This window comes from Schistocerca cancellata, chromosome 5, assembly GCF_023864275.1.
Source record: "Schistocerca cancellata isolate TAMUIC-IGC-003103 chromosome 5, iqSchCanc2.1, whole genome shotgun sequence".
Classification (NCBI taxonomy): domain Eukaryota; kingdom Metazoa; phylum Arthropoda; class Insecta; order Orthoptera; family Acrididae; genus Schistocerca; species Schistocerca cancellata.
In genome coordinates this window covers 580,110,175-580,136,572 of record NC_064630.1, presented here as the reverse complement: position 1 = coordinate 580,136,572, position 26,398 = coordinate 580,110,175, and the positions used below count along the sequence as shown (strand labels likewise).

Below are 26,398 nucleotides of genomic sequence, written 5' to 3'. Positions count from 1 at the left end.
AATTCATTTATTTATATAAATGTTGTTATATACCAATTGAAATATATGTTTAAAATTTGTGCTTCACATATGAGTGAAATTTCATTTTGCCCAATTTATTTGTGTATGTATTAAATGATTATGTAGCGACTTCATTTTATGGCACTAGTTTTGATATTAAAGTGCTACGGCATTGGTAAATGAGAACTATATGCCATTAAGTGGCGGACTTCTCATTTGTATGTTTTGTCCTGGGCATCTACTGTAATTTGAAAAAGAATTTCTTAGTTTTTTTGGAAATTGCCTTATCAGTTTAGAAAAAAGAAGAAAGGACGATTGGGTTCAGTGTCCCATTGACATTGAGGTCATTAGATATGGAGCATGAGCTTGGACTGAGGCAAGGACAGGGAAGGAAATCAGCTGTGCCCTTTGCCAGAAACCATACCAGCATTTGAATTGAGTGATAAAGGGAAACCATGGAAAACCTAAATCTGGATGACCAGATGCAGGTTTGAACCTTCACACTTCCTAATGCAAGTCCAGTGTGCTAACCGATGCACCATCTTGCTTGGTTTATCATGTTAGTCATGTACTAAAGTAGGTTGTCATACATTGACTGAAATTCAGGCTGGTATGAGGAAGCTGAATTTTTTTGCAAAACCTAAACAGCAAAAGACAGTACTAGTCCTTGATGTGTAGTTATGCTTACATGTACTCAAATTGTTTGTAACTTCAAGAATCTAGTTGCACCACCATCTCTTCTTTGTTCTCCTTCTCTCACCCTCTTCAAAGGGTTTCTGTAATGTAATTTCTAATTTCCATCAGCATGCCAAGCAATTTCATTACCAGCATTTCCACATTTTTGTTATCCTTAGCCACCTTATTGTTGGAGAGTGTATGCTTACAGCAGTCTTAGACTATGCTCATTTGCCTGAAGCAACAAACTTCAAATAAGGTGCTACTCATACTGCAGAATGTTGGGAAGGTTTGTGCAGGTCCATTGAGACATTGGTCTAGTGGTCCCAAGTGCAAGCTCAGAGAGCACCAAGAAAAGCACTGGGAGTATTAACTTGCATGCTGCCTAGGAGTCAATGGCCAGGAGTAAAACATTTTTAAGTCACTTTCTGACCATTTACCTTACTTTAAAACACCATCAGTCAGCCAGACATGTCTGCTTATTCTGAGGCTTGACATGTATCCTTGGTGGGTACTATCTTAGTGACAAGTCATACGAGTATGACATATTATTATCAACTGGTTTCAAACTACTCCATTGCACTGCTGTTGCTAGCTCTAGAGTAGTAGCAGTGGCAGAAATAATATTTCACACATCTACGTGAAATACCACATAATAATTGGCGAAGAAAAGGATTAATGTAATTATAAGGGGTAAAAATTCTTCACTTGTTGGGAGGTACCAGACAGCAGTAACAATCGGCTGAAAAGTTGGATAGGGGACAAATTGTTGACAGAAATGGAACTTCATGGAAGAAATTGAAGTTTGTGAATAAAATAAAGAGGAAGTAAAAGGAGTTACAAAAGTGAAGAAAGATGAAAAACAGGATATAGAAAGGAATGGAAGAAATTTTGCCAACAGTATGTTTATATATCTTGCTCAGGATGGTATAACATACAGAAAGGGAGCCAGTGCTCTGTGATCGCGCGCACACACACACACACACACACACACACACACACACACACACACACACACACACACACACAGAGAGAGAGAGAGAGAGAGAGAGAGAGAGAGAGAGAGAGAGAGAGAGAGAGAGGGGGGGGGGGGGGGATTGCTAGTGACAGTAAATGAATAAGTGTATGGGGGTATTTTTATCTTTCTTTTCTTTACATCATACATAAGAGATTCTTAAGTTGCTCCAGGGATACATCATGATGAAATAGTTCATGGGTAAATGGCCAGTTTTCAGTGTCCAACAGGCACAGTATTTCAGAAAGTGACCACAATGAACTAACTTCGGGGGCAGGCAGAGGAGCTGCGGAATTTCTACCAGCAAGCATACCAGGGTGTAAACTGAAGATGTAACAAGAAGTTGGCTGGAGGAAGGGGTGTGGATATGCTTGGCATGGACGGTGAACAGAGTGGCAGTACTGTGGGAAGGGGGGGGGGGGGGGGGGGAGAGAAGCACCGTGTTGGCCCTTACGCACTCAGCTCATCAGAGCATCTGATGATGGCAGTGTGGTCACACTGACACCTGGCTGTTCACCATGAACTATTTTGTTAGATTTTTCTTTGTTTTTATTTTTTCCTGTCCTTTGTTTTAGTTATTAGTATTAGTTTGTTACTGCTATATAATGGTGTAATTTATTGTTATAGTCTTCTTCGACATAATTAATTACTAAGATTAAAGGAAATAGGACTAAACGATGATTAAAATTCACACTGTAGAATTGTGAATTCTGTTCGTTTTTCTTCAGCGGTGGGCTGTAAATCGACAAATGCGCTTTGAAGGTGGCTTTCAGGGCCGCACCAACAAGCTTGTAGATAGCTGCTATTCATTTTGGCAGTGTGGTATTTTTCCTATGATACACCGAATACTGACACAAGAGGGTAAGACAGCTGTTCTTTCTCAAATTTAAACTAATTATATGTAGGAATTTAATTATTTAATAGATATAATTGTCTGAGTTATTCAGTTTTTGATATAATTATTATTAAGATGGATTCTATATTTTTTTAATTTAAATTTAATATGATACATAATCCTCCTAGTCAATACAAAAGTTAAGAATTAAACTAGCCATAATTTCCCTAGTGCAGTGCGCATAAAAGTACTGTATGTGAAATTTAAGAAGTAATTTGATGATAATACTAACTGGAGAGGCAGAATGGCATTACCTGTTGACTATTTTCAGTTCCTTTTGTCTTCACCCATCAGACAACATTGTGTGTATTTCAATGCAAGTAGAAACAATGCATTATGTTAAATTATTTAATTCTGTACTTGAGTTGGAAATTGTCTTATTTATGTGTGTGGGGAACCAAACACAGTGTTGCTAGTTACCTAAAGTTGGCAAGGAACAGGAAGCATTCATTAGTTGTTCATTTAATTCGATTTCTCCTTTACTTAGGCTGCTTCCATCAACCACCTCACAGTCTTCTAATGGTGCATGTATAATGTGTTTATTTTCAATACAGAATTGTATTACAATTTACCTAATACATTCAACAATTGCATATTTACAAATCCATTTTAAAAACAGCCTATTTTCAGTAGAGACGTGAACAAAGTAAAGATGGAAAGAGAACACATGCTGCATTTGTAGATGAAGGGTTTCACAGTGATTATTTTGTATATGAAATGAATAGTATTTTAGCAGTACCAATTGTAAATTAAAATTTTGTATCTCAAGGGTTGTCTCCAATATCTCTGTCAAGAGCAGTGCTAAACCTACCACTGCCATGTATGCATCCTTAAGTAAACACCAACGGCACTTCTACTGACTGGTGATGTAAGTATATTGTAATGGAGAGAGCAGGACAATCACACGTGACATGTGACAAAGGTGACTGTGGATCCCTCTACCCTTCAGCCAGGATCAGTACAGAGTGGGGGAGAGAGAACCACACTAAGACTGTCTCCATTAAATGTGTTTGTTTAAAGTTAGCCTTGCTTATAGCAGTCTGTTCAAATGATGGTTGCGGTCTTGTCCTTTCTGTGCAGTGCTTGCTTTCACTGATGCCACACAGGTGAAAACTCATTCACTATACCCATTATTCTTAAAACACACCAGAACTCAAATTTACACATACAAAATCACCTCCCTCTACTGTACTATCTGTCTTGCATTCAACCTTTACTATAGTCTCTGTCCTGAAGTCATGCCATTCAGCCCTCATGTGCTCACACCAGCCTTTCACTATTAGTACTTCCCTCTTCAACCTTGTAAACTAACCTTATCTCATCCACTTCTTTAGAACCTCCATCTTTTATGTGTACTCCCCTCCACCTGGTCGCGCCCAATCCCCCTCCCCCCTTTTCATACCCTGCTTTATTTGAATCCCTACCCTCTTAGAGAACCCTACCCCCTGTCCCTTCAATGTGCCCTGTCTGCTGCCCTTTCTAAGTGCTCATGCACCACCTGCTGCCCCTTTTGTCGCACTTGCATCTTGTCCCTCTTCCTCAGCCCACTCCACATGCACGTGACCCATCATCTATCCCTACCCCACAACCAGTATGCTCCCCATCCACTGCGTCTGCCCCCGCCCCTCCCCCTTAGAGTCACTTGTACCCCGACCACCACCCATTTTTCCTTTGACCCTCTCCAAGCTGCCACTCTTCTCCCTTTGACCCATGCTATGCTGCCACCCCTCTCCCTTTGACCCATGCTATGCTGCCACCCCTCTCCCTTTGACCATGCTATGCTGCCACCCCTCTCCCTTTGACCCATGCTATTGCTGCCACCCCTCTCCCTTTGACCCATGCTATGCTGCCACCCCTCTCCCTTTGACCCATGCTGTGCTGCCACCCCTCTCCCTTTGACCCATGCTATGCTGCCACCCCTCTCCCTTTGACCCATGTTAAGCTGCCACCCCTCTTCCTTTGACCCATGTTATGCCGCTGCCTTTCTCCCTTTGACCCATGCTATGCCGTTGCCTTTCTCCCTTTGACCCATGCTATACCGCTTCCTCTCTCCCTTTGACCCATGCTATACTGCTGGCTCTCCCCCTTTGAGCCACTCTTAGGTGTTGCCCCTCCCCTGTTGACCCATTCTACTCTTCTGCCCCTCTCCCGTTGATCTCTCATACTCTGCTGCCCTCTCCCATTTATCCACTCTATGCCCGCCTGGCACCCCACCGCTTTCTGTCACTTCCCCTTTACATAAACATCACCCCTCCGCTTCATCCACCTGTCACTCCTCCAGTTCACCCACCGATCACCCCTGTGCTTCACCCACCCGTCACCCTGCCTCTACCTGCATCCCTTCACCCACCCACCAACACTGCCCCTTCAACCTCCTTCCAGTCCCACCCTTTAAGCCACCCATCTTTCTCTCCCCCGCGTTTAAGCTCACGCAGACTGGCGTGAGGTCTGGAGCATTTAAGGAAGTTAGACTTTAGCAAAAAAGGTCGTAGCTGTTGGAATACTTAACTTTAATCCATAATTGGTGAAAATTGGTCTGACGGTACATGCATCACAAGATAAATAGCAAATGATAATGGCGCCTTGCTAGGTTGTAGCAAAATGACGTAGCTGAAGGCTATGCTAACTATCGTCTCGGCAAATGAGAGCGTAATTTCTCAGTGAACCATCGCTAGCAAAGTCGGCTGTACAAGTGGGGCGAGTGCTAGGACGTCTCTCTAGACCTGCCGTGTGGCGGTGCTCGGTCTGCAATCACTGATAGTGGCGACACGCTGGTCCGACGTGTACTAGCGTACCGCGGCCGATTTAAAGGCTACCACCTAGGAAGTGTGGTGTCTGGCGGTGACACCACACCTTCTTCTGCATTCTGACAAGCTGCCGCCAGCTTAGAGCGACAAGAACTTCATTGCATCCAGTGTGTCTCTCGGGGTCCGAGGGATAATCAGGTTGCTACTGGTTCCTTCATCTTGGCCTTCAGTGGTGACACATTACCCGAGAAGGTCAAGGTGATAGTCTACCGCTGTAATGTCAAGCCATATATCCCTCCCCCTCACCAAACTGCAGGATTTTACAGCGAGAAAGGAAAATAATGCAATACGAGACCCTGGAATGACTGACCTACACTGAGGCCAAGAGGAAATTTGAGCATCTACATCCTGTGCCTATGACCTCTTATGCCGCTGCTATGAGAACAGTTGTAGTCCCATCAGTTGTGCGAGTTCCAGTCAGCTCTCAGAGCTGGAAGACTACACCTGCCTTCTTGATTGGGGGGGGGGGGGGGGGGGGGCGGCGCAAATCCCTCCCTGTTGCTCCTGCAGCACCTACCTTGGGAGCACTGTCCCCCCAACCATCAGGGACACTGGTCCCCATTTCTCATCAGGAGAAATGTAAGTCTTCTTTGACTCCTCTCTTGCTAGGAAGGGGTCCCTTGGGTCACTCCCCACCCAGGTTTCAGCTAGTGGGAAAGATGACGCCCACCAGTGACTGAAGTGCCCAAAAGCAGCTGGTCGTAGGGCTTTGCGATCATCCTCTGTCCCAGAGACGGAATCAGTGAAGCCTTCCTAGCCAGAGAAACCCAAGGATCAGCGAGAAAATCCAGAAAGAAGACCCCCAAAACCAAGGGAATTGCGGTGGCACAGCACTGCTGCCTACAAGCTCTGCATCTAAGGATGAGGTGAAGATTCTGGCATCCGCTGAGGACCTAGATCTCGCCATACCCTCGGATACAATGGATATAGCCTGTTCAGGAAATAAGTCGGTGGCAGCAGGTGACCCTGAGGCGTTGACTACCTCATTGTTTCATGCCTTCCCAGTCTCACGATCACATCATCTTCCAGAGAAATTGCAGTGGTTTCTTCCACCACCTGGCTGAGCTATGGCAGCTGTTAAGCTTTACACTTACTTTCTGCATTGCCCTCCAGGAAATCTAGTTCCTGGCAATGCGGACCCTTGTCCTTCACAGCTACAGGGGATATAACAAGAACCGTAACAAGTGTAATAGTGTGTCAGGTGGAGTTTGCGTTTATGTCCTGAACTCGGTAAGTAGTGAACGTGTGCCCCTTCAAACTCCTCTTGAAGCTGTGGCTGTCAGGATACGGATGATGCAGTAAATAACTGTTTGCTACATATATCTCCCTCCAGATGGTGCGGTACCCCTGAACGTACTGGCTGCACTGATTGATCAACTCCCTAAATCTTTACCACTTTTGGGAGATTTTAATGCCCATAACCCCCTTGTGGGGTAGCACCGTACTTACTGGCTGTGGCAGAGATGTCAAAAATTTACTGTCCCAACTCGACCTCTGCATCTTAAATACTGGGGCCGCCACACATTTCACTGTGGCTCACTGTAGTTACTCAGCCATTGATTTATCAATTTGCAGCCCAGAACTTCTCCCATCTATCCACTGCAGAGCACATGACGACCGGTTGTGGTAGTGACCACTTCCCCATCTTCCTGTCACTTTCCGGCATCATGCCCATGGACACCTACCCAGATGGGCTTTAAACAAGGCAGACTGGGTAGCCTTCAACTCATGCTATCACTATTGAATCTCCCCCAGATGGTGCCATCGATGTTGTGATTGAGCAGATCACTATAACAATCGTTTCTGCGGCGGAAAACGCAATCCCTCGTTCTGTAGGATGCCCTGGCAAAAGACAGTGCCTTGGTGATCGCTGGAAGTTGCTGAGGCAATTAAAGTGCGTCAGCAAGCTCTACAGTGACATAAGTGGCACCCATCCCTAGAGCACCTAATAGCATTTAAGCGGCTCTGTGCCCACGTTTGCCTGCTTATAAAACGACAGAAGCAAGAGTGTTGGGAGGGGTACGTGTCGACCCTTGGGTGCCATATGTCACTGTCCCAAGTCTGGACAAAGATCAGGCATCTTTTTTGGTACCAGACCCTAACAGGTGGCATTAACATCAATGGCATGTTCTTTACTGACGCAGACGTGATTGCTGAGCACTATGCTCGAGCTTCTGCCTCGGAGAACTACCCCCTCCCCCCCCCCCACCCCCCCCCCCCCCCCCCCACCACCGGTCTTTTGCACTATCAAAAGACGATTGAAAGGAAAGTCCTCTCATTGATTACATGCCACAGTGCACCCTATAATGCCCCCTTTACAGAGTGAGAGCTCCTCAGCACCTTTGCACATTGCCCTGACACAGCTCCTGGGCCAGAGCGGATTCCCCAAGTCAGATGATTAAAAATCTCTTGTCTTGACTACAAGCGATATCTCCTCATCACCTCCAACCGGATATGGTGCCATGGTGTCTTCCCAGTGCATAAACACAGTAAAAGCCCGCTTGACGTGGATAACTATCGGCCAATCAGCCTCACCAACGATCTTTGTAAGCTGCTGGAACGTATGATGTGTCGGTAATTGGGTTGGGTCCTAGAGTCACGTGCCCTACTGGCTCCATGTCAGGGCGGCTTCCGCCAGGGTCGCTATACCACTGATAATCTTGTGTCCCTCAAGTCTGCCATCTGAACAGCCTTTTCCAGTCGCCAACGCCTTGTTGCTGTCTTTTTTGATTTACGGAAAGTGTCTGACACCACCTGGGGACATCATATCCTTGTCGCATAATATGAGTGGGGTCTCAGAGGCACGCTCCTGATTTTTATCCAAAATTTCCTGTCGCTTTGTACTTTCCATGACCAATTTGGTGCCTCCCATAGTTCTCCCCATATCCATAAGAATGGGATCCCACAGGGCTCCGTATTGAGTGTATCTCTATTTTTAGTGGCCATAAATGGTCTAGCAGCAGCTGTAGGGCCCTCTGTATGCAGACAACTTCTGCATTTTGTACTGCTCCACCGGTATTGGTGTTGCTGAGCAGTGCCTACAGGGAGCCATCCACAAGGCGCAGTCATGGGCTCTAGCCCACAGCTTTCAGTTTTCAGCCGCAAAGTCATGTTTTTTGCACTTCTGTTGGCATCATATCATTCATCTGGAACCAGAACTTTACCTTACTGACGATCCACTCACTGTAGTGGAGACATATCGATTCCTAGGACTGGTTTTCAATGCCCGATGGACTTGTCTTCCTCACCTTCGTCATCTTAAGCAGGAGTGCTGGCAGCACCTCAGTGCCCTCCGCTACCTGAGCAGCACCAACTGGGGTGCAGATCGCTCTACGTTGCTGCAGCTCTACAGAGCCCTTGTTCAATCCCACCTTGACTATGGGAGTCTGGTTAACAGTTCGGTGCCACCCTCAGCATTGCGTTTACTCGACCCAGAGCACCACTGTGGCGTTCGCCTAATGACGGGAGCTTTCAGAATGAGTCCGGTGGCCATTGTTATGGTGGAGGCCAGAGTACCTACATTGCATATCCAATGTGCACAACTGCTCACCAATTACGTTGCACACATTCGTAGTTCTCCTGAGAATACGAATTAACGTCTCCTTTTCCCATCTGCAGTAGTTCATGTCCTGCATCAATGGGCCTGCTCAGGGCTCACGATTGCGGTCTGCGTGCAATCCCTTCTCTCTGAACTGGAGTCCTTCCCTTTACCATACATCTCTAATTCCATTCACATACATCTCTAAGGTGTACACCTCGGCTGAAGCTTCGTCTGGACCTTTTTCATAGCTCGCACCACAACTTCACCCATGTTTGCCTGCTTTCGCCACCCTGCCACCACTTCACTTATGTGTGCTTGCCCTGCCACCATTTCACCTACATGTGCTCGACCTGCCACTACTTCACCCCTGTGTGCATGAACTCACCACTACTTCACCCACATGAACATGCCCCCCACCATCTCTCCACTCACGTGTTCACACCCCTTCCCCCCCTGCCACCACTTCACCCACGTGTGCATTTCACCCACCACCATGTCACCTACATGTACATGTCCCCCTCCAGCACTTCATGCACGTATGCATGTCCCCTCAAAATCACTTCACCCACATGTGCATGCCTCCACTCCACTCCACTTCACCCACAGGTGCGCACACCCTACCATGACTTGACCCATGTGTGCATCCCCTCCCACGACTTGACCCATGTGTGCATCCCCTCCCACGACTTGACCCATGTGTGCATCCCCTCCCACGACTTGACCCATGTGTGCATCCCCTCCCACGACTTGACCCATGTGTGCATCCCCTCCCACGACTTGACCCATGTGTGCATCCCCTCCCACGAATTGACCATGTGTGCATCCCCTCCCACGAATTGACCATGTGTGCATCCCCTCCCACGAATTGACCATGTGTGCATCCCCTCCCACGAATTGACCATGTGTGCATCCCCTCCCACGAATTGACCATGTGTGCATCCCCTCCCACGAATTGACCATGTGTGCATCCCCTCCCACGAATTGACCATGTGTGCATCCCCTCCCACGAATTGACCATGTGTGCATCCCCTCCCACGAATTGACCATGTGTGCATCCCCTCCCACGAATTGACCATGTGTGCATCCCCTCCCACGACTTGACCCATGTGTGCATCCCCTCCCACGACTTGACCCATGTGTGCATCCCCTCCACGACTTGACCCATGTGTGCATCCCCTCCCACGACTTGACCCATGTGTGCATCCCCTCCCACGACTTGACCCATGTGTGCATCCCCATCCGTGCATCACCCCCCACGACTTAACCCATCCGGCATCACCCCCCACGACTTAACCCATCCGTGCATCACCCCCCACGACTTAACCCATCCGTGCATCACCCCCCACGACTTAACCCATCCGTGCATCACCCCCCCCCCCCACACGACTTAACCCATCCGTGCATCACCCCCCCCCCACACGACTTAACCCATCCGTGCATCACCCCCCCCCCACACACGACTTAACCCATCCGTGCATCACCCCCCCCCCACACACGACTTAACCCATACGTGCATCACACGACTTAACCCATCCGTGCATCACCCCCCCCCCACACGACTTAACCCATCCGTGCATCACCCCCCCCACACGACTTAACCCATCCGTGCATCACCCCCCCCACACGACTTAACCCATCCGTGCATCACCCCCCCCCCCCCCCCACCACTTCACCCACATGTGCACACTTCCCTACCATCACTTCACCCACATGAAGAACCCCCACACCGCTTAATCAACATGTGCATGGCCCCGCCACCAATTCACCCCTTTGTGCAAGCTGCCATCACCATTTCACCCGGGTGTGAATGCCCCTGCCAGCACTTGACCCACGTGTGCATATTCCCACCACTCTTAAACAACTTCGATCAATTGTCCTAGCCATGTCACTACTTCACCCCTGTGTGCACAACCCTGCCACCACATCACTCACGTGTTCATGGCCCCCTCTCCTACCACCACTTAAACCATGTGTGCAAATCCCCCCTTCACCCATGTGTACACACCCCCAACCACTTCACCCACTTGTGTTCACCCCCCCACCACTTCACACATGTGCGCACACCACCTTAAACCAGCACCACGTCAGCCACATGTGCAGACCCCTGCTCCACCACTTCATCCATGTGCGCACAGTCCTGCCATCACTTCACTCTCGTTTGTATGATTGTGCCACTACTTCGTCCAAGTATGTACGACCCCGTCACCACTTCACTCACATGTTCGTGCCCCCACCACTTCAAGTATGCTGCCACTTCACATATGTGACCACTCGCCCTTCACTTCACCCATCCTCTAATCCGCTGTGCCTTTATCCACCTACTAACCCACTGCGAATTCATACACCTGCTAATCCACTGCAAATTCATCCACCTGCTAATCCACTGCACCTTCACCTGCCCACTGTCCCTCCAACCAGTCGCTGGCCGTCCACCCATGCGCCCGCCTTGCACCGGCCCCTCTGCCCTTGCACTGACCCCTAATCACCTTCGACCACATGTCCATCCCTCTCGTCCCCACTGGTCCTGCCCCTTTCACTTACTTGCTGCCACCCAGTCACCCCCACACCCACCTATCAACTCACCTGGCTCCCCTTCACTATTTAGCACCATCTGCATTGCACCCTTCCATCCTCTCTACTCACCCCCCCCCCTGCCCCTACTCATTTCTGCTATTGCTTGTCACTTCTTCCTATCACTTTTCACTTCCCCCTATCCAACTATGTCCTACACATCTCCACTATCTTTTTTTCATTTTCTCACCTTATTTTCCACCTCCTCGTTTTCCCCACATATTGTTCTTATTTTTCTTCTCCTCCTCCTCCTCCTCTCTCTCTCTCTCTCTCTCTCTCTCTCTCTCTCTCTCTCTCTCTCTCTCTCTCCTCCCCCCCCCCCCCCCACTACCATGCTCCTTACTTCCCACCCCCTCTTTCTAACTTGATGATACATTATCAAAACTATCAAAAGGCACCCAGGACTTGCTGCAGGTGCTGACAGTTACATATTTTTATGGGCCTTCACTTTTCTTTCTGTATCAGGTACCAGTACTGTAGACATGGAGAGGTGGCTTTTCCATCAGACAGCCTTACAAGAATATATACTCGTTTGTTGCCAGGATCCTTCTGGGGGTTTTGTTGACAAGCCATCAAAGTAAGTTATTGTTTCGTACTGTTAATTGTTTTTAAGAAGTGATTCTTTCCTTTTGCATATATAGTTTGGTAGAGTGGTTGCAGTGTGAAAATGTTGCTGAGAAAGTTAAATGCTCTGAAACTGCAAGAAATTTAAATTACTTTATGATCATTGTTTATATAACATAACCAGTCCATTATGGTTCAAATCTCTGGTTCAGAAGTACTTTACATTGAGAAATTTGAACATAAAAAGAACAGATTGTGAACCGTTGCTTACTTGTTTGATGTTCTTATCCTAGCATTTGGGTTACGTGACTTAAGAACCACAACCAAACACAGTTGTGACTAGTTGTTTTAGTCTTTTAAATTCTAGTTGTACAGGCAAGGTGTCCCATATAACTGTTATTGATATAGAATAATCTAGTTGTGAATTACTTAGCAACTTTTAAGTTGAGCTCTAAAGACACTCAAAAGTTACTGTTGTTGAATATGTGAATGTATGTTAGATACCAGAGAAGAAAACCTTATCTTATGTCCGAATGTGACTCAGATGAAACTGAGAGGGGAAATCAGAGTTGGGATATTATTTTTTTCTGTGCTGTACTGAGTGTTCTATAGAACAGAGTGATGTTAGTAGTGATAATTATATTCAAACCTAGTCTGGTTACTTTGATTTACAGTAACATTATTTCTGACAGTCCAGAGTACTTTGTATCTCAGTGACTGGGAAGTTACTGCCTCAAGAATCATAATGTCCTATCATTACACTATGTTTGCAGCTCAATTAGCAATTTTGATAATGAGGGAGAAAGGGGTGGGGGCTGTGGGAACAGTCTGATGATTAATCAGCATATTTTCACTTGCTCAGTGTGTGGCCCCTCCCGCTGGAGGTTCAAGTCCTCTCTCGGGCATGAGTGTGTGTGTGTGTTGTTCTTAGTGTAAGTTAGTTTAAGTAGTGTATAAGTCTAGGGACAGATGACCTCAGCAGTTTGGCCGCTTAGGCATTCGCACACCTTGCTCAGTGCAGTCAGCAGTTGCATATGTCCAGAAAACAAAAACTGAACATTTACCTACCAATTATTGTTGCTGTCTTCGTAGGTGATTGGAATCATAATGATAGAGACAACAATGACAGTTACAGTTACACGAGCTGTGTTACAAAGGTCAGTATCATACTTACACATTTGTAGCAGACTAGACAAAAAGGACAGAATGATATGACATGCATGAAAACATCAGGGAATAACTTCCACAGAGGCTAAGAAGCAGAGAAAAACAGAGATTTAAATATAAAAATAATTAATCCTATCAAATTAATATAACAAAATTTGAGCTGGGAATGCTGGTTTTATTCCAAAGGATGTATTTAAAAAATCATGACCACAGAATCGGTGTGTAGCAGTGGTCCCCCAACCTTTGTGAGACCACTACACCTACGTGGAAGCAGGTATCCCATAGCCCCAACAAATTTTAGCACCTAACTAAACTTCAGAGCAGGGGTGGAGGGATTAGAAACTTTACAGTTTTTAATCAAAAGAATGAATAATGATTTACAACTTACTTTTTAAAATCTTTTTTTGTGTTTGGTTTGGGTTTATATTTAGTTTGGTTTGGTTTTATATTTTTGTTTTTGCCTCATGTTCATGTTTTTTATTTTTCTTAATCATTGCTACCACAGTGAAAGACTATTTTTAAACCTATAAGTTTTGGTAAATGGAATAAGTATTCTTCATGATTCTCAGATAATAATAAATACTCACCATCAACATATTAAAAATGTAGCCAGCTCAATTTCATCAAATCCATGTTTAGTGTCCCCTTCAGTCCAAGACATTGTACTTTGGTTCAAATTTCAGTACTTTAAAATGTTCTTTCATTCATTGAAAATAGTATTAGAACCTTTGCATGTACTTGCCAAGTCTGCAAATCAGGGAAATAGATGCTAATAGTTTATTACTGATGAAATGAGCTCAATACTACTACTGAATCAATATCAGAATATACAGACAAAATAGTAACAATGGGTTGCAATTCTTTTGGTAAACCAAATAGTTTGAATCATGAGGCATCTGATTGTGTGTGTGTGTGTGTGTGTGTGTGTGTGTGTGTGTGTGTGTGTTAGTTAAATTTTCCATTGATCAATCTCACATGACCGTTATGATGTGGAACATGTCAAGTGCATAAGAAATACACACATGAATGAAGTTTTTTTTTTTTTTAGCTTAAAATTTTTGTTACGTACCCCATGCCCTTAAACGGTGCAAAATACATATATTATACCTATAGATTTATTTATTCCTATTCAAAAATTCATCTGTGGTACAGAAGGTGTTGTCAAGGAGTTTATTTTTAAAACTGTTACTGCTTTCTGTCAGACATTTTATTTCATCTGGTAATTTATCGAAAAGTTTTACAGCAGCGTATTTTACCCCTTTCTGTGCCAAAGGTAGGTTAAGTAGAGGATAGTGTACGTCTTTCCTTCTTCTGGTATTATAATCATGAATGTCACTGTTTTTAAACTGCTCCATGCTGTTTAGACCAAATTTCATTACTGAGTAAATGTACTGTGAGGCTGTTTTAAGAATTCCCAACCTTTTAAAGAGATACCTACAAGATGTGCGTCTATGAGCCCCACAATTATTCTAACCACTTTCTTTTGAGCAGTGAATACTTTTTGTCTCAATGTTGAGTTACCCCAAAATATTATTCCATATGACATCAGAGTGTGAAAGTATGCAAAGTATGTTAGCTTACTAATTTCTGTATCCTTAAAATTAGCAATTATTCTGATTGCAAAAGTTGCTGAACCTAGTCACTTTAGAAGATCCAAAATATGAATTTTCCAATTAAGATTCTCATCTATATGTCCACCCAAAAACTTATGCCCTACCCTGGCTACTGACTTCCGTTGATGTGTTATATTTTTGTTAAGGAGCTGTACTCCTTACAGTTGAGAATTGGATGTTCTGCGTTTTTTAAAAGTTCAGGACAAGCGCATTCACAGAAAACCAATCAATAACTTTTCCAAAGACGTTATTTATATCATTTTCTGTTGGAGTTTCTTTCACTGGATTAATAATGATGCTTATATCATTAGCAAACAGTGTCAGTTCAGCTTCTTGTTTCAGATAAGAAGGGAGGTCATTCACACACATCAAGAACAGAAGGGGCCCTGATAGAACCCTATGGAACACCTAATGTAATTTCACCCCAGTTAGATGAAGTGGGAAACTTCCTTGAATCACTAAAACCATATAAACAAACTTTTTGCTTCCTGTTCTGTAGATATTACTTAAAACACTCATATGCTGTTCCATTTATACCATAGAATTGTAATTTATGTAACATAAAGTCATGCTTCACACAATCCAATGCTTTGGATAACTCGCAGAATATTCCCATTGGTGACCTTTTTATTATTTAAAGACTCTATTATGTGGGGAGTGAAATTGTATATAGCTGTCTCTGTAGAACAGCATTTTTGAAATCACAAACTGTGACTTACTAAGTATCCCATTGCTGCTGAGATGGCTAACCACTCTTGACTACATTACTTTCTCGACAATTTTTGAAAATGCTGTGAACAAGGATACTGGCCTGTAATTTTTGTCATCTGTGGTGGCCCCATTTTTGTACGGAGGCTTGAAAATGGCCCTGTCTGGGAAAATACCTTGAATTAGTGATGCATTAAAGATGTGACTCAGAACATCAGCTGTAACTGCTCCACATTGTTTTAATATCTTGTTAGAGATGTTATCTACTCCAACAGAACATTTATTTTTCAAAGATTTAATGATTTTCCTTATTTCACAAGAAGTTGTTAGGTGAAAATTTATCTGACTGTGTTTTCTCAAAACTGACTCTGCATGACTTTTTCTTTTGAACTGTTGTCACCAATTTTTTTTTTTTTTACCTACACTTAAGAAATGGTTGTTGAATACATTAGCTACTTGTGTACTGTTGGTTATGATGGTTTCATTCTCTTTAATAGTAATACTATCTACCCCAGTGATTACTTTTCCTGTCTCTCTTCTGACAACATTCCATACTGATTTGATTTTAATGCCTGAGTTGTTAATTTCATCTCTAAAACACACATTTTTTGATTTTCTGACAACTTTTCTCAGTATGTTACAATAATTTTATAGTGTAAAATTACGTCTGGGTCTTGACTAATTCTTGCAGCCTCATGCAATTTTATTTTCCTTTCTGAAGACACTTTAATGCCTGTAGTGATCCAAGGTTTCATTGAAAACTGTTTGGTGTTACATTTAGTAATTTTTGGGGGGCAACAGTGCTCAAAAATGGATATAAATTTACCAAGAAATATGTTGCATTTATCATTGGCATTTGGCTCATTATATACATTTCCCCAATTAACATTTCTTAAACTTTCTCTGAAGTGCCCTGTAGGTATCGCGTTGACCAGCCTTATACTTTTACTTAATGGTTTCTGTACTGTACACCCTGCTAAGCTTTGCAAGCTAATCAGTTATGCACCATGACCTGACAATCCATTTATCACAGGGAAATCATGTGTTATTTTTGCATCCTTTTGCTGGACAAATACATTATCTTTTAGAGTGCTACTGTCTTGAGCCATACATATATGGAAATTGATCACTGATTCTAAGTTATACGTCATTAATAACACTTCTAGTTCACTTTTCCTATCAGAATTGCTTAGAAAGTTTACACCACAGATTAATTTCTTTGTTCTGCCTGACAGACAGCATAATAGGGAGTCAAACTTTTTTATGAATAGCTCCCTATCTCCTAATGGGGACCTGTACACTGTTGCTAATATCAACACTACATTATCTAGCCATATTTCACATGCACAAACTTCAAAGTGCTTATCGACTTAAAATTTGCTTACTTCAAGCAAATTATGGTAAAGTTTGCTATCAATATATATGATCCTTGTCGTCTGTGACACTGATATATGGAGTTGTGGTGGAAAGCAGTAATAAAACCAAGGGCAGCTCGAGGGGAAGTGAGGCAGTGAAGATATGCATGATGGGATTGCCAGGAGAGACTAAAAAAGAAAAGAAAAAAAGATTCTGTTAGCAGACTGTTATGGGATATGGAAGTGGAACAGACACAAGGCCAGGTAAATGGATTACAGATGGGCTCAGAAAGTTGTATGCTGCAGTCTAAGATATAACCAAAGATTGACGCGGTGACTTATTGGAAAGTAGCTAGAACCCATTAGAAATATGCAGGAGCAACATGAGTACATATCATTAAAGACCACAATGCGTGCAAAAATTCTAGAGGTTTTATCTGTGCAATGGTGGGATGTAAAAATATCAGACAATAATGATTTAATGAATATTACACTAAGAAGGTAGTGGAAAGAGACACTTTTTAAAAATAATGTGCCCATGACTACACTATAATGGCTCCTGTTTTCAGTTTTACCCCTCAGGTGATTTAAGTCTATGTGTAGTTCATAAGAATTTCACTAGATTATCATTTTATTGTTAGTTCACTGTGTAGCTTAGTATGAATGGTTTCACTTCTGGAGTTGGATGAACTCCATTTTGTACTTCTTAACTATAATAAGTGATTACATCTATGTTTTTTTCACTGACAGATGATCATAGGCTTAATCATTATTTTTGTACCTAACTTTGGAAATCCCAGGTTCAGTAACACCTGTGGCATGTAACAGGAAGGCAATGATAATGTGTCAGATGATATATGTGTGATTGAAGTTCATGGTTAGAACAAATTTATGTTGCCTTTCTGAAATATAATGTATTGTTTCCTAATATAGGTTCTGTACTATTGCAGACCCCGTGATGTTTATCATACCTGTTACACACTGAGTGGATTGTCAGTTGCACAGCATGCAGTTGGGGACCGGTGCTGTATTGTAGGAAATCCAATTTTAAATGAAATTGTAAGTTTTTCTTTTGATTTTCCTTAAATATCATCAGTCATTTTCTATTACAGTAAATCAATTGTTAGAAAATGCAGTCAATCCATTCATGCATAAGGATGATAATCTAGTATAGTTACACAGATTTTATGTAAGAGAATTTAACTATCAGAACTATTGAATTAACTACTAGTTACGCTAGTAACGTTTTGCAGTGTGAGGCTCTAGGTGGACAAGTCTAAACAGCATCTGTGTATAATTTTATACATGTCTCTACATCTATACACATACTGTTGCCAACGGTTCATAATGCTGAATGAGATTTTCACTCTGCAGCGGAGTGTGTGCTGATATGAAACTTCCTGGCAGATTAAAACTTTGTGCCCGACCGAGACTCGAACTCGGGACCTTTGCCTTTCGCGGGCAAGTGCTCTACCAACTGAGCTACCGAAGCAAGGCTCACGTCCGGTACTCACAGCTTTACTTCTACCAGTACCTCGTCTCCTACCTTCCAAACTTTACAGAAGCTCTCCTGCGAACCCTTCCGTAAATTTTGGAAGGTAGGAGACGAGGTACTGGCAGAAGTAAAGCTGTGAGTATCGGACGTGAGTCGTGCTTCGGTAGCTCAGTTGGTAGAGCAATTGCCCACGAAAGGCAAAGGTCCCGAGTTCGAGTCTCGGTCGGGCACACAGTTTTAATCTGCCAGGTAGTTTCGGTTCATAATGCTCCTCAGCTTTGTTGTATTGTTGATCACTCAAGAGTGTAAAGACATTTAAGAAGAAGAAGAAGCAAGATGGGCCATCACTTGTGTTGCATATTTTGTCTCGAGATTTAATATTGGACAAGTGGACCATTGCTCCTGGAAATATTGTCTGGTGTTTAGGGAAGGTTCTCTTCATTGCACTACCGTGTTCAGAATGTGAATAGTAAGTTCAGCCTTCCACTGTTCCTTCTTGTTTCTTCTTAATTGTCAAGGATACTGTTGTTACAGTTCAGGAACTAGTGGAGGAGAGTATTGTGTGTCACACCATTTTGAAGAAAATCCTTGATATTGTCTGCATTGAAAGGAAAAAAAAAAAAGAATGTAATTGTGCAGGACTGCATTAGTGGAAAGAGGAACTATTCTTTGTTGGTACCATAAGCTCTGAAAGAACAGATAGCTCATGAAGCAAAGAATTACTCAGAGAAGTACATGAGTTACGTGTGTTGTTACATCCTAGCAGACAACAAACATAGTGTTTAGTAATACTGTTCCAATCAAATAAAATGTGTTTGGTGATGTGAGTGCACTTGTTTCAATCCAAGAATACCTTACTATTGAATTAGAATGACTATTTTGTTTACAATAAGGAAATATTATAATGTCTTCCTGTAGTACCCTAATCTTGATGTGAGTTACTTTGCTTTGGTTCCAAAAGTAAAGACTGAGTGAAAGCATAACAATTTTCTATGAATGAAGAGCTCATTCAGACATGATCCATTACACAGAACACTTAAGAAAATTGTTAGAAATGCGACTTCAAAGAATAGAGAGTGATACTGAGTGTAGAGAAAATTATTTTGATAAAGTAAAATAACTGGAACTGTGTTACCAGAGCATAGTGCCCTGGCATTTAGGTCTTAAATTCACCAAGAACTGAATCACAAGGATGCAGACACTCCAGTTGCATCTCTAAACCTGAGAAATGTTGTGTGCATTACTGATGAAATAACTACTACTCAATTTTCTTGCTGTCCAGAACAGATGAAAACACCTCCCAGTGGGTGCTGCCATATCATAGCCATCTTCAGTGCCAGGTGGGAGGGTTTGTGTGCCTCAGTGATGCCGAGAGCTATACCTGCCATAGCATAGCTACTTGCAGGGCCACCCAAGCCAGACAGGCCTCTGCAGAGGGGCTAGACGGAAGAGTGTCCCGAGTCCCACAGATTGGGGTGGGGGGGGGGGGGGGGGGCTGTGTGATTGCCAGGGAGTTCTGCTGGCAGTGGTTGAATATGGGCACAGTGGTACCACATTCCCCCTGAGCTGAAGAACGTCCAGCACTGCCAGACCTCCTCTACTGTAAACTCTGGGCATGCTTCGGGGGTCATCATTAGGTGCGATGGTGGAATGATTTTTGTTTTGGAGAGCGGAGGCTTTGGCTTCACTGCCTGGAACATGAGGAAGGTAAAAGCCCCTCAACCTCAAGATGTGTTATGAGCTAATGGGATTAATGACTGCTGAGTTAGAACGGTGTCTACCAGGAAAGCTCTGGGGCACCTGCAATGCCCCAGCTGTATAAGGCTTGCTCAGGCACACGGGGCTCTGCGTGGGTCAACATTTGTTTCCCTGGTGGTTCGTGGGATTCATTTGAAGTGGCCACCATTTTCGTCTACTCCTGATAGGGCGGGTATACCGTCAGATAGAACAAAGAAAACTCATTTCGTCAGTCTCAGAATTATAGTATCTTTCTTTCTAATTGAGGTAGCAGAGGATACCTTTGAGGTGGTCTCTCTTTCCTATATTCACTAGGTGTCGGAGAGTATTGCTGGGTCCTTAAAAAAATTAAACATCTTCGTAATGGCACACTTCTAGTTGAAACTGCCACATCACACCAAGTGCTTAAGCTTTTGTAATGCAAGGTTTAGGTGACTGTCCTGTTGTAGATGAGTTGCATAATGCCATAAACTTCTGTGAAGGCATGGTTACCTGCTCTGATATAATGCAGATAGACGCTAAGCAGTTACATGGAGAATCTAAAAATGTGGGTATAACAGAAGTGCAGAACTACATGAAACGGGTCAGTGATGCATTGGAAAAAACTGTATCATTTATTCTAACCTTCAGCACTCCAAAATTACATGATAATATTCTTGCAGGGGATATCCATCTTAATGTTTGACTATTTGTTCCCAATCCTGTGTGATGCTGCATATGTCAAAGATTTGGTCATACACTACGGCATGTAATGGAGGGGAAATTCTGGAGGCTCCCTTATGAATCGAATGACTCTTAAATTTAGGAGTTGAAAGTTATGAGACGCGTACACTGTGGTGAAGCTTTCAAAGCTATGCAGCATTTGGTATTTGTTGCTTCTTTTGCATCAGCCCTTAAGAAGTCAATTGCCAAGTCAAATAAGCATGTATGCTCTTGTCAATGTACCTGTGGAAAGGGGAAGACACATTTGATCCTGAAACCATTCAGGGGCCATCAGCAATGATCTTGGAACCTTGTCCACATACTGCTGCACACCATCAGAAACCCAATAAGCTGTCCTCTCTACCCATGCAACCAACTTCCCCCACAAGTAAGGAAAAACACCATACAAAAAGTTGTTCAAAATCGAAGATATATTATATGGAGTTTCAGGATCAGAAATATGAGATGCAAATAAAGAATTCATACTTTCAAATTGGAAAAAAATGAGAGGCAGCAAAATCATTAGCTTCTCGAACACACTCCCTTTTTGGTGGTGATATTATGGTCGAGGATACTGATTATCCACGTGGAGGAACGGGAGAGCTGGGCACCATCTAATGGCCCCCTTGACCTCTAGGACATATCACCGTTGCGAAAGGAGAAGGACGAGGACAACTCTCACTAATTAATGGCCCCAACTGGGACTTCCATATTGCAGAAGAACTAAAGCCTTTGGCCGAGGAGAGGCCATTCTGCATCTGCTTACAAGAAATTCATTTTATAGTCAGTGATATACCTGAGTTAATGGGTTACCACTCCCACAGGAAGGACAATCTTACTGGAGACAGGAATGAGGGTGGTGTGGCTGTTTTTGTCAATGACAGATGCCACAAATTTCCTGTCCTCCTTACCACGGCCATACATGTAGTTGCCTGGAAGTTCATACACCAGCTAAGATCACAGAGTGTTTTTTATGCCTTCCACTCTTGGTCTTTTGGTTACAGCTGCACTGACAAAGCTCTTACAGGTGCTACCCCACTCGTTCCTCCTGATGTGTGTCTTCTGTGTACTCAGCATGCTGAGGGGCCTGGCTACCACTTGTTGCAGGATCTTGCCCATTTAGAGAATTGGTTCCCAACTGGTGGTCTGTAAGAATCAAAATATGGTCTGTGTAAATTTTAAAATTTCAAATTTTTAATCCTTTCAAATTGCTAATCCATTTTGTGCGGGTGGTGCAGTGCCGCAGGCCCAGTGAGTACTAGTGATTGTGGGTGGCCAGGGGGGAGGGGTAAGCAATTGACATCACAGCATGGCATGAACCAGTCATTCAGTACACATTCTTTTGTTTTGGTCGACAATATCAGTGATTATGTTACATAGCATTATGCAATTAAAAATGAAGATAGTAAAAGTATATGTATTTATTTATTTGTTGTTATATTATTTATTTATTTTATTATAAAAAATACATTATTTTTACACCTTTGTTTGTTATCTTTTTATTCATTTGTATTTCTATTTCATTTTTAGAAAGTGGCTTGTAATAGAAAATACGACAATAGTTACATTAAATTCATATTTAATTTAACCATAATGGAGAAATAAACCACAATGTGTCACATACACAACTGTTCTCATGAATGATTCCTTGAAGTCTATGAAATGAAGAGACGCTTACAAATGGTCCATCTTAATTTCTCTGACCGACCATCAGAATTCTTTGAAGGAACTTAATCCTTCTGTCACTGAAATGGTGTAAGATGAAAATATGTGCACTAAGCTCTGAGCAGTGTATGTTTTATGATTCATGTATCTATAAATATTATAATTAAAATTTTGGTGTTATACATGTAGGGCATATCATAATTAGTAGCAAAAGCTCCCACATCTGAAACTTTATGGAAACACAAGCAAAACGTTCCAGTAAACGTGGGCCTGCAAAAGAGCTGTTGACATTGTATTTGTAAATGTATGGTTACGAGCTGCCACTCACTTGAGTCATGAAATATTGTCCTAATTTGTACACATGTAAACTATTGTATTAAGTCCTCATCTAATTGGACTCAAATTCCAGCTAGGACAATGTTTGATGCAGAAATCAGTGGTCACTTGCATCCATACATTTGCAGTTATCTTGTAGAAATATCTTTCGTGTACTGTTGTAATGTTTTTTATTTTAGTTAGCATATATTTTCATCAGTGTCAGTTTTCTCTATTAATTATTATTCACCCTTGTGTCGCTTGGGTCTCAAACCAGTCGTGAGCAATGATATCAAAGAAAGAATATTCTATAATGCTATAAATGGCATTATCCATTTCCAAGATGATTCCTGCTAATTATTTTGAAATTAGTAGGAGACACACTTCAGAGTTTTGCTTGGAACACACAATAGCTAACTACCACCATCATATCTGGAGCTTCTGAGGAAAATATTCATGGCTATCACATCATAATAAATGAAAATTTATGTGAATGGTTTGGTGGGATCCTGTTCATGCCCAGAGATGGTGTGAGAAGGAAATTGATGATGTATCTCTGTTATATAAACTGTCTTCAGTCAACACCTCCTGGTTCTTCCTGTGCTCGTAAGTGTGTTAAGAAGAAAAATGCAGAAACTACCAAATAGCTTTTGTGGGTGTTCTATGTTTTTGGGCAAAATATGGTGCTTTACTTGCCATTACTTTAAAGATTTGTTTGCAATCCATTGCATTACTTAAGAAATTACACTTATACAACCTCATTAAACCTTTTTGTCAACCCTGTTTCAGAAAGTATAGTTTTCAGCTTACAGTTCTGATTCTTGAGTTTAGCTATGAATCTATTTATTATTTGCACTACAAATGGAACAAATTGGAGCTGGTGTTAAATTAAAAGTTTAAGGAAGTAGGAAGTTTGGATTAAAAACTGCTAAAGATTTACTGGCCTCCAACAGGATTCTTTTTTTAAAAAAATTGTCCTTTTTTTTTCCAGGCTCCTGTTCATCCAGTGTACAATATTAGCAAAGAAGCCTATCTGAATGCTGCTCTGTATTTTACAAATCTACCTACGGTACGAAGAAAACGGTCGTGAGGCTTCCTTTTTCATAGTAGAATCCACAAGCAAACTGAAAAGACATTAGGTGGTACAACATTGCTTCTTACCGAACACACAAAGTGTAAATGGTACTGTTTTATATGGAATTCTTTGTATGGACCCTGAATAATGAAACAGTTTGAAGCATTGCAATGAAGGCATATCTGTCATGCAAACACTGCATCATCCATTACAGGAAAAACATTACTAAATTCTTGAAGGACTGGGATACCAAGAAAAATCATACCCTGTTGGCTTAATTATGTATAATCGCGATGAACTTTAAACTATAGTTCTGTCATTGTGATTACGTTGTTCCAATCTTTTGAGTTTTGGAAATTTTATGATAAACTGTTATAGGTTACTCCAGAAAGGCAGTGGACTTAACTACAGTTCTCTCCCTAATACAGTTAACCATAAAGTTGGTGAGCCAACACTTTTTCCTACAAACGAGATAATGGAAAAGTGTTGCTACAAATACAGATAACGCTCATTCACATATTTCCATCCCAGTCCTGATCCCTCCTCCATCCCCCATTCCTGCTCACCTCCCCTCATTCCGCCTCTTCCGCTCCCCCATCCCCCTCTCCTGATGCTTTTCTCTCTAAAATTGAGTAAAGGGAACAGGCTTGTATGTTGAAGCATAACAGTATTATTTATTTGTTTCTCACCAAAGAATTTGGCAGTGTTTTGTAGTGTTTATGTTCATTGAAATAAGTAGAGAATTCATCTGACAGCTGAACAGAATAGCTCAACAAGACATGACAGAGCACATATTTTCTTCAGCCATCTTCCCCTTTCCAATACGCTATGCTTATGATTTTTCAAACCTGAATTCAGCAGGTAAAAATATAACAGGAGAGAGAGCTTCAGATTCACATATGAGATAGTACTGCAGAATGTTAGTATCCAGCCTAAAGATGCATACACAAGGTAAAAATAAAATTCCACCAAGCTCCAGAACCTATACAGCTTTCATCAATTTATATGAAACCATTGCATGATTATATCTTTTGTAAAAAAAAAAATAAAAAAATTAATAAAATAAAAAAAAAATATATGTAAACAGTTGTACCAGTACTTTCCTTTTACGTGTCACATACACATCAGAGCAGATGGAATTGTCATTATGATATGCTTTCATTGAAGAAGAGAGAAGGGGAGTTTGTTGAATGTTGTTTTGTTATGGATACTTTGCATATATCCTTGTTGAAGATTGATTAGTAATTTGAATGAGACAGACATATTGACCAATAATTTTAGTGATTTTTACATGTCTGTTAAGTGATGAAAAATAATAAAAATGAACTATCTCTGTTTTAGTGATGTCTGTTTACACTTCATGTGAATAAAATTGTGGAAGTTTGGTTGTTATTTATGAATGATCAAATTACATTTTTACGCTCTTTATCTTGGAGAATGATACGCTTTTCAATACTATTAACTTGTATATAATAAAGAAATATGGCTATTGCCGTTGCATAAAAGAATGGTTTTATGTCTACAGATTCCTCTCTCCTTTGTCATACCTAGGACAATTTGTGTATTGACAGATGTAAGAGGCAAATAATGCTGTATTTGTGAGAAACTGCATTGCACCTAGATGGTTTTTAATTTTGTATACCTGTTCGCCAATTGGTACTTACATTTAATCATACAAGGTCTTCTTTTAGATATTTTTTTTTCTAAATATGACAGTGAACTCAGCAATTTGTGAATGCGCTCTAAGAAGCTGCGTCTATTTGCTATCAACAAATGCTATGAAAGAAGCGCTTCTCCATCTTGCATTTGAACTTACTAGGTCTACAACTCTGCTTCCATCGTTTTTTCTCGAGGTTCAGGGCTTTATTGTGAAAAACTTAAAAAAAAAAAATTATGATTCATAGTATTGCCCATCGCCGGGCACTACAGTCTCCCATATTCCAGATAGCATATGAATCCCGTGGGAAAAGAACTGAGTGTCATTTGTGGGGATCCATGAATCGATTCAATTTTGCACTTGTTCATATGATCGGAAATGCTGGTCAGCTAGACTGTACGCCACTGATCGAAAAAGGTGGTAGCCAGAAAGAGCAACGTATGGAGAATATGGCAGGAGGGATAGGACTTCTCATTTCAACGTTTCCATGTATATTTTGACGGGTTTTTCGACATGGGGTCGAGCACTGACCTGCTGCAAAATTACCTTTTTGTGTCTATCGCTGTATTGTGGCTGTTTGTGTTTCAGTGCTGGGCTCAAACACATCACTTGCTTTCAATAATGATGCCCTGTGATTGTCTTTGTCTGTTTCAGTAGCCACGAAATTTTTTGTCTTCCACCGCCATGCTGGTCTTAGACATCAAAATCATCGTTCTTAAGGCCTTGAAAATATTCTCTGCACATTCTTCCATTAATAGTTCCCTCACCATTGGTCTTACCCAGCATTTTAAGAGCCACAACCACAGATTTCTTCATGTTAAAGCAGAAAATTAAAACTTCG

General features: G+C 42.1%; 1 protein-coding gene across 1 annotated transcript in view; it reads left to right on the top strand.

Annotated features, from left to right (window-relative positions):
• Window positions 1-24,974, top strand: part of LOC126187512 (protein farnesyltransferase subunit beta) — a 66,978-nt gene extending 42,004 nt beyond the window's left edge. The window contains exons 7-10 of the mRNA XM_049928645.1: window positions 2,419-2,551; window positions 11,970-12,081; window positions 17,862-17,970; window positions 23,817-24,974. Coding sequence (XP_049784602.1) covers window positions 2,419-2,551; window positions 11,970-12,081; window positions 17,862-17,970; window positions 23,817-23,915 — 453 coding nt within the window. The 3' untranslated portion in view covers window positions 23,916-24,974. The remainder of the gene's footprint in view (window positions 1-2,418; window positions 2,552-11,969; window positions 12,082-17,861; window positions 17,971-23,816) is intronic.
• Window positions 24,975-26,398: the final 1,424 nt, after the last annotated feature.